General features: G+C 39.6%; 2 protein-coding genes across 3 annotated transcripts in view; both read right to left on the reverse strand.

Moving 5' to 3' along the window:
- The window catches only part of LOC128704076 (intraflagellar transport protein 81 homolog), a 71919-nt gene extending 70952 nt beyond the window's left edge, over positions 1-967 (reverse strand). The window contains exon 1 of the mRNA XM_053799088.2: positions 675-967. The gene's annotated coding sequence lies outside the window, so the exon portion shown is untranslated. The remainder of the gene's footprint in view (positions 1-674) is intronic.
- Positions 968-7935: 6968 nt separating this feature from the next.
- LOC128704075 (uncharacterized) overlaps positions 7936-17314 on the reverse strand; it is an 18011-nt gene continuing 8632 nt past the window's right edge. The window contains exons 1-7 of one of the 2 annotated variants that reach the window (XM_070099073.1): positions 15155-17314; positions 13754-14029; positions 13350-13509; positions 12032-12225; positions 11491-11640; positions 9253-9381; positions 7936-8527 (exon numbers count right to left, since the gene is read on the reverse strand). The exon at positions 15155-17314 is cut by the window's right edge and continues 364 nt beyond it. In XM_070099073.1, the coding sequence (XP_069955174.1) occupies positions 8483-8527; positions 9253-9381; positions 11491-11640; positions 12032-12225; positions 13350-13509; positions 13754-13879 (804 nt within the window). In that variant the 5' untranslated portion in view covers positions 13880-14029; positions 15155-17314 and the 3' untranslated portion in view covers positions 7936-8482. The remainder of the gene's footprint in view (positions 8528-9252; positions 9382-11490; positions 11641-12031; positions 12226-13349; positions 13510-13753; positions 14030-15154) is intronic. The other variant, XM_053799086.2, reaches the window with a different exon arrangement.

Here is a 17314-nt window from a genome sequence, read left to right on the forward strand (position 1 = left end):
TGTCAATGACACGCTGACTTTCTTCGGTTATCCTGGGTGGCTAACTCTCTGGGTTAAAAATCTGAACAAATCTTATCTATCAGCCCTGGAATGAAACCAAGTTAATTAAGAAAGAGTAGAACAGTCTACCACTGAGATACAAATCACAGCAGCTTGTCTCATGTCTTAGTCACATTGTTAATTCATTTCAATAATTTTTGAAACTCATGCTGTAATATGAAGTGTTAAATCTTATTTTAATTCTGACTTTATTGTCAAATTACCTTACCTATGCAAAACTGCCAATTACTGCATATACAGTACATTCAATAAACCCTATGATATCTTGGCTGATGCAGAGTTAAAACCTTCTACCTTGTAAGCCAGATAATAAATAAATAAATAAATAAAATATATATATATATATATATATATATATATATATATATATATATATATATATATATATATATATATATATATATATATATATATATATATATATATATACATTAGCTACAGTATTTTTTATATGTAAGGAAATTGTAGGTTAAGTCATCATAAAACTTCCACAGTGGAGTTACAGGGAATATTATGTAGCATACAGTACAGCTAATATTCTGTATATAGCATAGCGAATAATCTGTATATAGTAAAATGAAGTGAAATAGTTAAAAATACTAGTAAAAAATTACCTGTTTCTTCTTGTATGATAGACTTGTAGTGAGTGAAATATTGTGCACCAGGACTGTTGTCTGAAGAATGTTGTTAGTGATGATGGTACTGGCTGCCATGACAACCACATCACGTCATAAGCTGCCTAGTTTAGGGAATAAATCCCCTCAAAAGAGGATCAAATAATTATGGAGAGCGCTAAACCTGTATGGATTATAACAGCGCCTGTGTGGGATATGGAACACATTCAGGCTCAACTGACAAAGCCATCTCACAGTAATATTTCTTGTTGAAAGTGAACCAAACACCCACACTGCCGAATTCCTATACATACGTATATACATATATACATATATATATATATATATATATATATATATATATATATATATATATATATATATATATATATATATATATATATATATATATATATATATATATATATATATATATATATATATATATATATATATATATATATATATATATATATATATATATATATATATATATATATATATATATATGTATATATATATATATATATATATATATATATATATATATATATATATATATATATATATATGTCGTGCCGAATATGTAAAACTGGTCAATTAGCAAGAACTCATTCAAAATTAAGTGCTTTCTAAAATTTTCTCTTTTACGTTTATAGAGATATTTTTTTCATTAATGTTGATGTAAAAATGTATAATTTTGCACCAAAAGGAACTTAGAGAACTTACCTAACCTTATTATAACAAGCGCAATTTATTTTAGCCTAACCCATCTAAATATATTTTAGATTTGTTTACAATAATTTAATATAAGCAAACACAGTGAAATATATTTTTTTCGTTAGGTTCAGAATGATTTTGGCGAAATGATTGCATACACAAATTTTCACTTGTCCTATATGGCAAGATGAGCGTTGCTATTTAAGCCAAGATCGCAAGTTCTGCCTAATGTAATGTGACCTGACCTGACTAGGTTGGGTGCATTGGCTTAAGCCGGTAGGAGACTTGGACCTGCCTCGCATGGGCCAGTAGGCCTTCTGCAGTGTTCCTTCGTTCTTATGTTCTTATGTTCTATTCGGCACGACATGTATATATATATATATATATATATATATATATATATATATATATATATATATATATATATATATATATATATATGTATATATATATAATATATATAATATATATATATATATATATATATAATATATATATATATATATATATATATATATATATATATATATATATATATATATATATATATATATATATATATATATATATATATATATATATATATATATATATATATATATATATATATATATATATATATCTATATATATATATATATAAATTATGGGGAATCAAATTCAAAATGGGAATTGACACAGTTACTTTTTGCTGATGATACTGTGCTTATGGGAGATTCTAAAGAAAAATTACAAAAGTTAGTGGATGAGTTTGGGAATGTGTGTAAAGGTAGAAAGTTGAAAGTGAACATAGAAAAGAGTAAGGTGATGAGGGTGTCAAATGATTTAGATAAAGAAAAATTGGATATCAAATTGGGGAGGAGTATGGAAGAAGTGAATGTTTTCAGATACTTGGGAGTTGACGTGTCGGCGGATGGATTTATGAAGGATGAGGTTAATCATAGAATTGATGAGGGAAAAAAGGTGAGTGGTGCGTTGAGGTATATGTGGAGTCAAAAAACGTTATCTATGGAGGCAAAGAAGGGAATGTATGAAAGTATAGTAGTACCAACACTTTTATATGGGTGTGAAGCTTGGGTGGTAAATGCAGCAGCGAGGAGACGGTTGGAGGCAGTGGAGATGTCCTGTTTAAGGGCAATGTGTGGTGTAAATATTATGCAGAAAATTCGGAGTGTGGAAATTAGGAGAAGGTGTGGAGTTAATAAAAGTATTAGTCAGAGGGCAGAAGAGGGGTTGTTGAGGTGGTTTGGTCATTTAGAGAGAATGGATCAAAGTAGAATGACATGGAAAGCATATAAATCTATAGGGGAAGGAAGGCGGGGTAGGGGTCGTCCTCGAAAGGGTTGGAGAGAGGGGGTAAAGGAGGTTTTGTGGGTAAGGGGCTTGGACTTCCAGCAAGCGTGCGTGAGCGTGTTAGATAGGAGTGAATGGAGACGAATGGTACTTGGGACCTGACGATCTGTTGGAGTGTGAGCAGGGTAATATTTAGTGAAGGGATTCAGGGAAACCGGTTATTTTCATATAGTCGGACTTGAGTCCTGGAAATGGGAAGTACAATGCCTGCACTTTAAAGGAGGGGTTTGGGATATTGGCAGTTTGGAGGGATATGTTGTGTATCTTTATATGTGTATGCTTCTAGACTGTTGTATTCTGAGCACCTCTGCAAAAACAGTGATAATGTGCGAGTGTGGTGAAAGTGTTGAATGATGATGAAAGTATTTTCTTTTTGGGGATTTTCATTCTTTTTTGGGTCACCCTGCCTCGGTCGGAGACGGCCGACTTGTTGAAAAAAAAAATATATATATATGTATATATATAATATATATATAATATATATATATATATATATATATATATATATATATATATATATATATATATATAAACTTGTTTTTTGTCTGTAGGGCCAAGCAGGCCCATTACTTAATAATAATAATCTTTATTTCTACAAGTACATATACAGGGTATACAGGCCTGGCTGATATCAATGACATTACATTATAGAAAGCCCCTTGTTATGCACAACATTTCAGGCCAATTTTGTTCCCCGGATGTGACCTGCACCAGTCAACTAACACCAAGGTACTTATTTTAATGATAGGTGAACAGGTACAGCAGGTGCGTTAAGGAAACACGTCTTAATGTTTCCACCTGTACCGGGGATCGACCCCCGGACTTCAGCGCGTGAGCTGAGTGCACTAGCAATCGAACTACGGGACACCGGGGCACCCCTTCCAGGGTTGTGTCTGTGTATGACAACCATGAAGTCACGATAAGACAGACGTCTACTATAGGGTAAGCTCCTTACACCAGCCTTCACCTCGCCATCTGCCTGTTTATATTACAGGACACTAACATGGCTTGGGCACCATGACCCTGGTACCATGGTACGGGCACTAATATGACCCTGGAGACTTGGAATTTACCTGGAGAGGGTTTCGGGGGTCAACGCACCCGCGGCCCGGTCCGAGACCAGGTCTCGTAGTGGATCAGGGTCTGATCAACCAGGCTGTTACTGCTGGCCGCACGTAAACCGACATACGAACCACAGCCTGGCTGATCAGGTATTGATTATAGGTGTTTGTCCAGCACCTTCTTGAAGATAGACAGGGATCTATTGGCAATCCCCCTTATGTATGCTGGAAAGCAGTTGAACATCTTGGGCCCTGACACTTACTGTGTTGTCTCTTAGTGTACTCGTGGCGCCCCTGCTTTTCACTGGGAGAATGCTGCATCTCCTGCCGATTCTTTTGCTTTCGTAGGGAGTGATTTTCGTGTGTAGGTTTAGTACTAATCTCTCTTGGTATGGGTACATGGCCCTGGCACTATGGTATGGGCATCATCATGACCCTGGCACCATGGTGCGGGTACCAACATGACCCTGGCACCATGGTGTGGGTACCAACATGACCCTGGCACCATGGTACGGGCGTCATCATGACCCTGGCACCATGGTATGGGCATTATCATGACCCTGGCACCATGATGCGGGTACCAACATGACCCTGGCACCATGGTATGGACATTAACATGACCCTGGCACCATGGTACAGGCATCATCATGACCCTGGCACCATGGTGTGGGTACTAACATGACCCTGGCACCATGGTGTGGGTACCAACATGACCCTGGCACCATGGTGCGGGTACCAACATGACCCTGGCACCATGGTACAGGCAGGGCCAGATTAAGAAGTCTCCGGGCCCTAGGCTATTCAGATAGGCGGGGCCCTTTTGAGTTACGGGTAAGCGAAGCGACCCCTTCCAGCTTGGGGGGGGGGGGGTCGGTGTGAGCCTGTTTAAGGTCTAATTGAAGATTGAGACACTTATGCAGCATATGAGAATCTTTATTCAGGAAACGTTTCGCCACACAGTGGCTTCATCAGTCCAATACAAAGAGGAAGGCATAAGGAGAGGAGGAGAATGAGGTAATCAGTCCCTCAACCTGGAGTCGATGTGTTCAGTCCATCAATCTTGTAGAATGTACAGGTTGAGGGACTGATTACCTCATTCTCCTCCTCTCCTTACGCCTTCCTCTTTGTATTGGACTGATGAAGCCACTGTGTGGCGAAACGTTTCCTGAATAAAGATTCCCATATGCTGCATAAGTGTCTCAATCTTCAACTTGTCGGTTTTTCAAACCATTCATCACAAAGGTCTAATTAAATACATTCTGGCTATTTAGATTAAATTTAATAGGGAAAGTACATCAAGACAACCAAAACCATTTACCAACAGCCATTATAACTACCTTGGTTAGGTTTATTTATTTTTATTTTATTTTATTTCATTATTTATTTTTGTTTTGATTAATTTTTAAAAATCAATTTTACTCTCCAAACACTTGAACTTTTTAGGTAGGGACCCCTTTGCACTTGCACCATGTGCGCAGTCTTGGATGAGCCCCTGAACCCCTTGGACCGCGGGGCCCCCAAATGCGCGGGGCCCTAGGCAAATGCCTAGTTTGCCTATGTGGTAATCCGGCCCTGGGTACGGGCATCATCATGACCCTGGCACCATGGTACGGGCATCAACATGACCCCTGGCACCATGGTATGGGCATCATCATGACCCTGGCACCATGGTGCGGGTACCAACATAACCCTGGCACCATGGTACAGGCATCATCATGACCCTGGCACCATGGTATGGGCATCATCATGACCCTGGCACCATGGTACGGGCATCAACATGACCCCTGGCACCATGGTACGGGCATCATCATGACCCTGGCACCATGGTGCAGGTATCAACATGACCCTGGCACCATGGTGTGGGTACCAACATGACCCTGGCATCATGGTACGGGCATCATAATGACACTGGCACCATGGTATGGACACCAACATGGACCAGCACCATAACCCGGGCATCAATATAATTGCGCTTTCCTACAGTATACTTGGAGACACCATATTAGGATAGCCGTGACCAATATTAGGTACAATATTAGGTATTTCTAAAGGGAGATCTTAAAGTGGCTGCCTGATTTTTTTTTTTTTTCATTTTTTCTTCCTCCAACATTTTTTATTTTATTTCGCATTCAATTTCCGAATGCTTGTGCACAGTAACAAGGGCCAGATTCTAGGAACAATCAGCACGTGAAGGTGTCTCATGACCAAAGCTTTTGATCCTATCCCAGTATCCTGGAATGGCTCTAACTTCTAAAACCTTCAGTGACAACTTCACTCAGAAAAGGTGCCTCCTAACTGTATGGTGGCGAAGATTTAGAATTCAAATGTGTTGGTGCAGAGTTGGTCATTTTGTGCAAAATGGTGTGAAACTGACTCCCATTACATTATCATGATCAAAATATATTCATTTACTTCTGAATGGTTTCAGTATTTAATGATTGATGCATCTTATGTCCAGAATGGTACAGTAACCATTCAGTTTAGTTTGTGTGTAGGCAAATTTGTTAATGAAATAATTTCTTGTTTTAACTTGGAATTGATGGAATTTTTATAAAATCTGACTACCACACAATTTATTATTATATAATCAAAAAGAAGCGTTAAATCACAAGGGTTATACAGCGGACTACCACACAAAAAAAATCTTTCAGGATTGTAGAGAATTTTAAAATTAATTGCAAAAGGAAAATCGAAAAATATTGAATATTCCTTTTTTTTTTAAATATCATGGTTTGAGTTAGCCCTTAATTAAACTGAGCAACGGGATGCCAGAGCCGTCCATGTTACCTGGAGGGTGTTCAGGGGGGTCAGTGCCCCCCGCTGCCCGGTCCATGACCAGGCATGCTAGCTAGTTTCCTCATACTCTCAAAGGTTTTCGTTTATAACTCAGACTGCTCCAACCAATCAGCTTCAAATTTCAATTATTATTATTATTATCATAAAGAAGAAGCGCTAAACCACAAGGGCTATACAGTGCTGCTCAAATTTCAATCCCCGGTTAACTATTACTAAGGGATTGTTCGTAAGGCAGATGACATGTGCAAGTGCTCTTTGCTCAAGTTTATATAAACCATTCCCGAAATTGATTTCTACGAGGTTAATTTTGACTGGCATCACATTTTCTATTACCTGGATATTAAAAATTTTAACATCCAGTTTGATTAGAAGACAATGGCAGCTCTCATTTCATGGATCATGAAACCTTTGTCAGCAATGCAACCTCTTTGGAAATGGATATGAGAGTCCTCCAGTGTGCATTGGGCTTCCTATGTTCAAAACTATACTGCAAAAACTTTATATTAATTACTTTGGGGAGCACTAAACCCATAGGGTCAGATAACGCTGTATAAAATTGGAGGTAGTCAATCAGGTTCGCTCCAAACCAAACTTCACATTTATTTTTAAAACAATTTTATGCTATACACTTTTCTTCACATACCACCGGTCACGTAAGTGAATTTTTAATGATGATTATGTACATGGGGAAGCGTAGAACCCACAACGTTAAGTCCACATTTTCTTGATGTCTCTTCACATTCAATACATCTAGTGAAGGATTGTTCAACCTGGGCTCCTTGTACTCCTGGCGGTGTGTAGTTGGTGAAACTAATAAAGGTATCTAGATGTTGCACATGTCTAGTTCATCACTCCTTACGGTGCAGTGAGCCCCATTATTATTATAATCAAAAAGAAGCGCTAAGCCACAAGGGCTATACAGCACAGTGAGCCCCAGAATAGGGTGAAATCCCTAGGATAAAACAGTATTTTATACTATTCTTTGGTAAACTAATATTTTATCCGTTCTACTTAAAAATTACGTCGACAAATTATAGAAAATATCAATATTTTTTGTGCACTTCTGTATAATTTATTAATTACCACTTTGCTTGATTCTACAAATCTACAACAAAATGTGATCTCAATATATTTTGGATGCTAATTCAATCCTTATTTTTGCTATCAAAAATTTCTCGAGATGGGTGCATGAGTTGGGATAAATTTGTTTGGGTGATGTACAAGTTAATAGTGAATATATCTAGTGTAAAGTTACAAGTGTAGATATACACTGTGAAACTGTTTATATACTGTTCAGTGTTCTGTGTAAGAATGAAAATATATTCGTTCATTAAAATTTTATTTCTCGGTACAAGGATTTGCGTGTGAATCATGTCACTTAAGAACAAGAAATAAGGATTCAACACACTTTTACACACTTAGTATATATATGCAGATATGAGATTTAGAGTGTACTCACACGTCATATATTCCTGAGTGCACTCACACACCATATATTCCTGAATGCACTCTCACGCCATATAATGAGTGGAAAAAACAGTCTTTAAGATGCTTGCCTGCTCCATGGTGTACATATCATTCGAGTAGATACAAAAATGATACGACTCAAATTATGCCTACAATATTAGTACTGTTCCGTTAGGAACTATTTTTTGTTTCCCTTCTACGCTTTTCAACCACTTTAATATTTGAATATTTAATTTTACGCATTTGAATTTTCATTACCAATACTCTTGTAATGCAGAAGTATTTTAACAAGGTTACTATTTACATTTGAGCAATGATTCCTTTATTACAAAAGACTATTTTAAGCTAAATATCACAGAAAAAAGGATCAAACGCTAGTTCTTTTATAGTTTAAAGTTGTCCTGGTGGCTAGTTAGGAGACAGCTTGCCGCCACTGTTGCATCTCTTGTGTATATTGCTGAAACAAATAAATGTTATTATTTTAAAATAACATTTCAGTCATAAGTTAGTCTAAGCTGACATGCAAATAATTATAAATATATAATGCTTAATATATAAAAGGTTAATACAAATATATTATTATATTTGCGGTTCGATTCCCGGTACGGGTGGAAACATTAGGGGTGTTTCTAAGACACCTGCTGTTCTTGTTCACCTAGCAGCAAGTAGGTACCTGGGTGTTAGCCGACTGGTGCAGGTCGCATCCCGATTATTATTATTATTATAATCATGGGGAAGCGCTAAACCCGGAGGATTATACAGCGCCTGGGGGGGGATGTGGAAGACACTCAGGCTTAATTCGGGGAACTGGAGCACAGATCCAATTCCCTAAATCAAGAGCCCCTCACCAACATCAAGGAACCTTCCTTGAGGGGCTGAGTTGCCCGAAATACTCTAGATAACCAAGGGCTTTCTGTATAGTATGTCACTGATGTCTGCCAGGTCTGTATAAGCTGTATCATGTACTAAAATAAAGATTATTATTATTATTATTATTATTATTGTGTGCTCACCGTGCAAGGAGTGGTGGAGACTCGATACTTCGTCATCTAAGCGCAAGACATACAAACAACTGTTGAGCTTTATATAATATGTACAACAATGAGCGACTTGCTTGGCAAACTGACTCTTTACCATGCTTGTCGGCACCATCTGCCAGTCAGATGAAAAAGTCGTACTAACCAAGTTTAGCGCACAGCACAATAAGAGGGTGCGGGCGGGCACGTCCAGCACTGTAGGGAAAGTGATGAGCAAACCGTCGCTTGCTTCCGCTATACTGCCTGTATCATGAGGAAACCCAGATGGTATAACCTGTCAGGGATAATTCTGATTAGAGTAGCTATCGACATAATGGAAAAAAGAAGCAGGCAGTAGGCTTAATGGTTTGTACCAGAGATTGATAAATTAGAAACATGTGCAATACTTGTCGTTTCCCTGAATCATTTATCTGCACACCAGACAGATTAAATTAACTTACATTCAACAGTACTCATTTATGTATCTAACCTTAAAATTATGATGCATTTCTTTTAAACTTGTATAATTTTGTATATACTTTATTGATTATATGCTGAGTATAATAAAGACCAATGATGTAGTAAGTGACAGTGACATATCCCCCGCGACCCGGTCCACGACCAGGCCTCCCGGTGGATCAGGGCCTGATCAACCAGGCTGTTACTGCTGGCCGCACGTAGTCCAACGTACGAACCACAGCCCGGCTGATCCCGCACTGACTTTAGGTATCTATCCAGCTCTCTTGAAGGCAGCCTGGGGCCTATTGGTAATTCCCCTTATGCTTGGTGGGAGGCTGTTGAACAGTCTTGGGCCCCGGACACTTGTGGTGTTTTCTCTTAGTGTACCAATGGCGCCCCTACTTTTAATTGGGGATATTTTGCATCGCCTGCCCCGACTTTTACTTTCGTAGCGAGTGATTTCTGTGTGCAGATTCTGGACCATCTCTTCCAGGATTCTCCAAGTGTAGATTATGATATATATCTCTCTCCTGCGTTTCAACGAGTACAAGTCAAGTGCTTCCAAGCGTTCCCAGTAGTTCAGGTGTTTGACAGAACTTATACGTGCAGTAAAGGTTCTCTGTACACTCTCTACATCGGCAATTTCACCTGCTTTGAACGGAGATGTTAATGTACAGCAGTATTCCAGCCTAGAGAGAACAAGTGGTTTGAAAAGGATCATCATTGGCTTGGCATCTCTCGTTTTGAACTTTCTCATTATCCATCCTATCATTTTCTTTGCACTTGTGATCGTGGCACTGTTGTGATCCTTGAAAGTGAGATCCTCGGACATTACTACTCCCAGGTCCCTTAAATTATTTTTCCGCTCTATTGTATGGCCAGAGTTTGTAGTATACTCTGCTCTAGTTATTATCTCCTCCAGTTTTCCAAAACGGAGTAGTTGGAATTTGTCCTCATTGAACATCATATTGTTTTCCGTTGCCCATATGTTTAGAAAAGTTTCAGTAACAATAAGTAGAGAATAGATACTCATATGTCACAAGGATGGAAAAAGTTGGAATGTGCTGTCTGCAGTGTTACACAAAGAAAGCCACTAGCGTGCGATACATTGGTTGAAAAACTGTGTGTAGATGGGAGAGAAGGGGAGACAAGAACATAAGAAAGGAACACTGTAGCAGGCCTACTGGCCCATGCGAGGCAGGTCCAAACCTCCCACTGGCTTAAGCCAATGACCCAACCTAGTCAGGTCAGGTCACATCCACTTAGGGAAGCAGCACGGCATCAGACCTATTACCACAAGCTAGTCAGGTCCAACTCACACCCACTCATGTATTTATCTAACCTATTTTTAAAACTACACAACTTTTAGCTTCTATGACGGTACTCGGGAGTCTGTTTCACTCATCGAGTGGAGGAAACAAGTGTATATGTAATGGAAGGAGTACCCACGATTCTCTACCCCAGTCGAGAACCAGTTTGTGTCTACGAACCTATTTTGGTCTAAGAACCTGTTTGTGTATCTAGAAACCTATTTGAGTCTCCAAGAACCTGTTTGTGTCTAAAACCTGTTAAGTGCCTGAGTGTCCAACTACAAAAAATTATAACAATATATAAAAACCATTGGAAATAATATCAGAGAAAGAGATCAATAAAACACTTTCTCGGCGAAGGTCTGATAAGTGTATATATTAGTATATAGTAGATCGGTATAGGCAAACTTCCACAGTGAAAATATATATATAAAAAAAAGTGAAAATAACATTGCTTACTTGTAGAACACACGAACGAGTTCTGATACTTCAATTTTGTAGAAAAATCATTGACATTTTAGCATATTTGCAGTCCTACATTCTCATGTTTTATCTAGTGATGATGGTACATATATCTTTATATACCATTATGACAATGGAACATTTGCCATGGTGGTATATCTCAGTATATGTACCTGGTGAGGTGGGTGTCTACACGAGCAACAGACTTCCTCTTGCTCAACATCACAGAGAATGTCACCAGAAGAGTTGGTGAGGATGGTGTGAGCCTCGTTGCCCTCCACCGTGCCCAGCATCAAGTCGGGTGGGATACATACTCTCAGACTCTGTGGGAAACAAATGCAAACAAAGTTGACGTATAATCATGGTCACTCGACGTGTGACACCATCCCATGCTTTACCTAGGATTAAACCTGATTATCTCCGATTCCACAAGCGCTGTGTGACATCTACGACTCTACGTGCTTCCCGTGAATAATACTGATCTAGATGTGATCAATTATTATTTTTTTTCATTCAAGAGACAGCGCTGAACCTATAAGGAGCCAGACACCCACCATGAAGGGCTTGTAATAAGATAGAGTAGTGCTCCTCACCACAACACACTTGTGTCTGCATTTAAATCTGCTTTTAATTAGATTTCGAAAATAATTCACATTCATTAACATCCATTATCTAAATCAATTACTTGTACGTACACAAGTTGTTAACACTAACCATTTGCATGAATGAGAAGCACGAGTGTGTGGCAACACGGTGCACCACCAGCACGTGTTGGCCGCTCCTGCTGGTGAGATTGAAGGTGACACCTGGACCCCGTGGCACACTGCAGCATATACACTGGGTGTCCATCTCAATAGTAGCACTGTAGAGCAGACTCTTACTGTTGTCCGTGAAGATGTACGAGTCACCTGGTCAAGTAACCACAATAAATTCATCAATATTTTACCGTGATATCAATTTTCACGCACAAGCGCTAAACCCGCATGAGTCATACAGAGCCTGGGAAATGGGAAGTAATCAGGTTTGACTTAAATATTTAAACTACACTATCCTCGACATTTTGTCAAGGATTGCAGATAATGCACCCATAACAACTCGCCAAGACCCGACATCGCCAAAATAAGATATGTACTCCTATCAAATAACTATTGACAAACACTTCCCCAAGATCATTAACAACAACTTCAACAAAGCCACCACTGCTTCTACTAGCATCAAAAATATCACCAGACAGAAACACCATGAACGAAACTCAGTTGCTACAAAGGTGTACAACATTCTATGTAGCAACTGTGATAAATGTACGAGACATCCAAAGGTCTCCAAAAACAAATATCCGCAGCCACTTAATAATTTAGATTGGCGTACTACTAACTGAAAAAGAGGGCGACACCCACAGAAGTGCCCTTGAAATTGTTTTGAGGTAGCGAGTCCCGCAGCCTTGTGAAGGGTTTAGCTCTGGTCTCGATCCAAGTCTCGGCCACTTTGATCAAAAATACTATTTTTGCTCATTCTCCCTTACCATACTTATCTTTTCATGACTTAATAAACATCAGTTTGAGGAAAACGTAGTTAGTAAAGATTCCATGCAAATGTATTTGGGGATGATTTATAAGGCTCGATTTACAATTTACCTATCCAATGGCTGGAGAACAAGTATAGTGATACCAACATTATGTAGATAAAGACATATGCAGAGCTCAAAACATTGATAAAACGTTTCGCCATGAGTGTCTTCTGTCCTCAAGAAGAAGCCACTCGAGGCGAAACGTTTCCTCAATAAATGTCTTGAACTGTGCATGTGTAATGATCTAACGCAGGGGTCCCCAACCTGCGGTTCGCGGGCCGTATGTGGCCATTCTAAAAAGAATGCGGCCCTCACATGAAATTATGAATTCACTTTATTAATGTAGGTTCCACACTGCACAGTGTCAACAAAACCACGCAGCTCTCATCACACATTTGATCCTCAAATGTGACCCACTTGTGTAGGAAGTTGAGGACCACTGAGATTCTAACGAATCCCACTTACCCAGACGAGCGCTGATGTGGACCTGATGCAGGTTGGTAATAAGATCGAGTCCACAGCGTCGCCACTCATAGAGCGTAGTGGGCAGTGTTGGAGCCGCAGACGCAAGCGAACCCGGGTACGACAACACTTGAGGCACCGCTGAAGGGGCCGACGACTCTTGCTGGCGAGGAAGGAAAAATTATTTTCATATTCATGGGAAAAGTGCTAATCCTGTTTGTGGAAAGGGGCACCATCGGGTCTGAAGACCAGGCAGATGCTATAATGTTTAATTACTGTACTAAATTTACTAATAAGATCAAATTTACGTTACATTAACTACAATCAATGAATGAAGGCGCCGCCCTTAATCTGGGGAAGAGGCAGTAAGGAGAGTAGAAATGGAGCCAACAATCGCAGGTACTAACAAACACATAATAATGAAGGCAGGTGGTGGGTGGGTATGGGTGGATGACCACAGGAGCAGCGATGGTGTGTGGTCGCCCCAGGATGGCCTCCTCGTATGATGGTGGCAGGGGTGGTGGTTCGCTCATAGTGCCGCATCCCCCGACTCCCACGATGATGGCCAACTTCCCACCTGTTGTGATGGCGTCCTTCCCTCTCGTCGTGACGGTGATCTCTCCAGCTAAGTGGCACTACGGTGACCTCCGTCTCATAAGTAGGCACTGTTGGTAATCATTCTCCTGTAATATAATTACCGATATTAACACCAGTCCTTCAACATGACACTGTCAAGCCATCGTTCACCTTACACTTTCTGTCATAACACAATTTTTATTTTTTCTACAAAACTGCCTGTTCGTAACATTGCATATTTAAATACGTAATACATCACTTACAACGCTGGAAGTTACTGAGGTTAGACAGATATGAAATACAATTGGGAGAAAAAGTTCTGAATTACATAGTGAAGAATAATTCTTTCATTGTAGCCTACACCAATTTACCTATATCTCATGTGTTTATATTTATATTTACCCATACATTACGTATTTATAACAGTATTCACTGTACCACAAACCAGTCTACCTATATTTCACGTATCTATACTTACAATATTCATTAATCTACCTGTATCTCACGTATCTAAATATATAATATTCACTTAAACAGATGAGTAAGACAAATATGCAACAGTTAAGTATCTTTACTGTCGAAACATTTCTCCTGCTCAGCAGGTTTCTTCAGTCGAATACAGAGGGGACTTAAATATTGGAGATAACAGAAGCAGTGTTGACTTAAACACTAGGTGATCAGTCCCTCAGCCCTGAAGAAGAAACAACGAGGTACTCAGCCCCTTAGCCTCCTTTTCAGGGTTGGGGACTGATCCCCCCCCCCACCTCGAAATTACTTCTTTAAGGCTGAGGGATTGATAACCTCATATTTACCTCTCTACTGTTTCTGTTGTCGCCAATATTTATGTCGCCTCTGCATTCGACTGAAGCCTGCTGAGCAGGAGAAAAGTTTCAACAAAAAAGATTCCCAACTGTTGCACGTTTGTCTTATTTTTAACTTGTTGGTATTGTATACCATTAATATAATGAAACTGAAGCAAACACTAATCTGCCTGTATCTGAAGTATCTACGTCTACAACATATTTATTGTGGAACACACTATCATTATAACAATGGTATATAATACCGACAAGTAGATGAGTAAAATACATATGTAACAGGTATCTTTATTTACGAAATGGAAATAAGTCGCTCTGTCTGACTTTTTGGGGGTTATCCTAAGTTCTCTACACATATGCTGCTATGTTTGAAAATCTATGTAACTGTATTTGTGAATACATGAATAAACTTACTTGGACAGTCGAATAAACAGGGTGCTCGTCGCTCGGTTGGTAACACCCTCAGATCACGTGCTCTAAGGACTAGGGATAGCTCCTCGGTACAGGTGAAACGTTGGGCATGTTTACTTACTACCTTCGTTCACTAGAAATGGAAGGCAATCAGATTCGATCTAAGGGGAAAGTAGCTCAAATTTTTTGAATCAAAAGCCCCTCACCAGCATCACAATATCTCCCTTGAAGGTAAACATGACCAGCGATCACTACCGTCAGATGAGCTCAATGATCCGATGGTCATCACCGTAAGTGAATATAATGTGGCGATCAACACAATCGGGTAATCCAGTGATCACTACTTTCAAGGGGTAAACATGATCCGACTACCACTCCCTTCAGGAGTAAACATGACCCGGTTACCACTCCTTTCAGGGGGTGAGCATGGCCCGACTACCACTCCCTTCAGGGGGTGAACATGACCCGACTACCACTCCCTTCAGGGGGGTGAACATGATCCGGCTACCACTCCCTCCAGAGGGTGAACATGACTCGGCTACCACTCCTTTCAGTGGGTGAACATGACCCGACTACCACTCCCTTCAGGGGGTGAACATGACCCATCTACCACTACCGGCTGAAGCCAGTGAGAAGCAGGCCAGCTACAAGTAACATCAAGGTCGCTACCAACACGCTCAGCACCTACCAACCTAAGAATTACTTTCGCGAACTTGGACAATATATTAATTTAGAACATTATACTCAACGTAGGTCAGGACAATCTTGGAATATGCTATGCCAACATGGAACCCCAACGGAAATTAACACCAATTTTATTTGGCTACACTAGATTAATTTATACATATGTAACTACATGAGACAGTTGTAAAAATCCATACTTGTGTGTATGTACCTGAATAAAGATTTGCATGCTTGACTGATCAAGTATCCATAGAAACCAGAGACTGTCCATAAGTTTGCAACGAAACTGGTGCACGAATATGGGAGGAATGGACGATGAAACGAGATTTAAGGAATTCTAACCACATTAAAAGAAAGGAAGACCCAGGAAAATATATGATCACATGTAAAATACACAGAGGATTAGATATGGATAGGCTGTTTGAGATACGAGAAGCAGCAGCTAGGAAAATGGATGGCCGCTAAGACGATGATGAGCCATAGAAACGATGGGAAGTATTTTCTCATTTTCAGGAGTTTGAGGAACGCGCTAAATGAAGTGGTGGTGAAGGTAAACACTATACACAGCTTCAAGAGGAGATATGATCAGTTCTGGAGGCCAGAAATCAGTGAAATCGAATGATACGATTTAAGAGCCAGGCCAAGAGCTTTAAATCGACACCTGCAAACACAACTAGGCGAGTACAACTTAGTAAGTATAATAGCTAGGTGAGTATCCCAACACTCGTTGCAATTCATGATCCACTCAACTCCGCAACACAACTTACGGAGTTGATTAGCATGTAGAGCGCGTTTACTGCACGCACTCCAGAGAAGAAATATATGCAGGTCAGGTTAAATATTTTGAAACTACTGTTTAGGATTGCTACACTAATTACCTTAACCGCTTAATTATTATTGACAAAGATGTTATAAAATGTGAACTTAATCCAGGATAACTTATGAAAGGTGAAGAGCATTATTCATTGCCCTCATTATTTAGCTTTCATAATGCTTAGCTAAAAACTTACAATAAACGTAAGTAAACGAAGACAAACGTGTCACTAGGGTACGGAAAGAATATTTTAATTGTTTGACAAAACTGGATACGACAGCAATGTGATCCAGTTTTGTTAAAGGGAAGGGAATTATTTATTATTATTATAATAAAAAAGAAGCGCTAAACCACAAGGGCTATACAGCTAAAGGGAAAGGAAGTAAGAGAGAGTTAGACACGGGGGGGATGGGGGATCTGCATAACATGGGCCGGTAGGCTTGCAACAGAGCCCCTTAATTCATATTCTCTCATTTCCACTAGCGTCCTCACCCCGTGACGCAATCTACACTTCCATGCCTCACTTCTGACAGTATGACTGCTTTCTCAAGGCTGAGCTTCACAATCACTGAGGCTATGGAACTGACCACCTCAACCTTACTTCTTCGTGCTGAGGGAGCGATCACATATCTACATCACGACTTTTGCTGTCTCTGTACTTCGAC

Source organism: Cherax quadricarinatus, chromosome 66 (genome assembly GCF_038502225.1).
Source record: "Cherax quadricarinatus isolate ZL_2023a chromosome 66, ASM3850222v1, whole genome shotgun sequence".
In the NCBI taxonomy this organism is placed as follows: Eukaryota; Metazoa; Arthropoda; class Malacostraca; order Decapoda; family Parastacidae; genus Cherax; species Cherax quadricarinatus.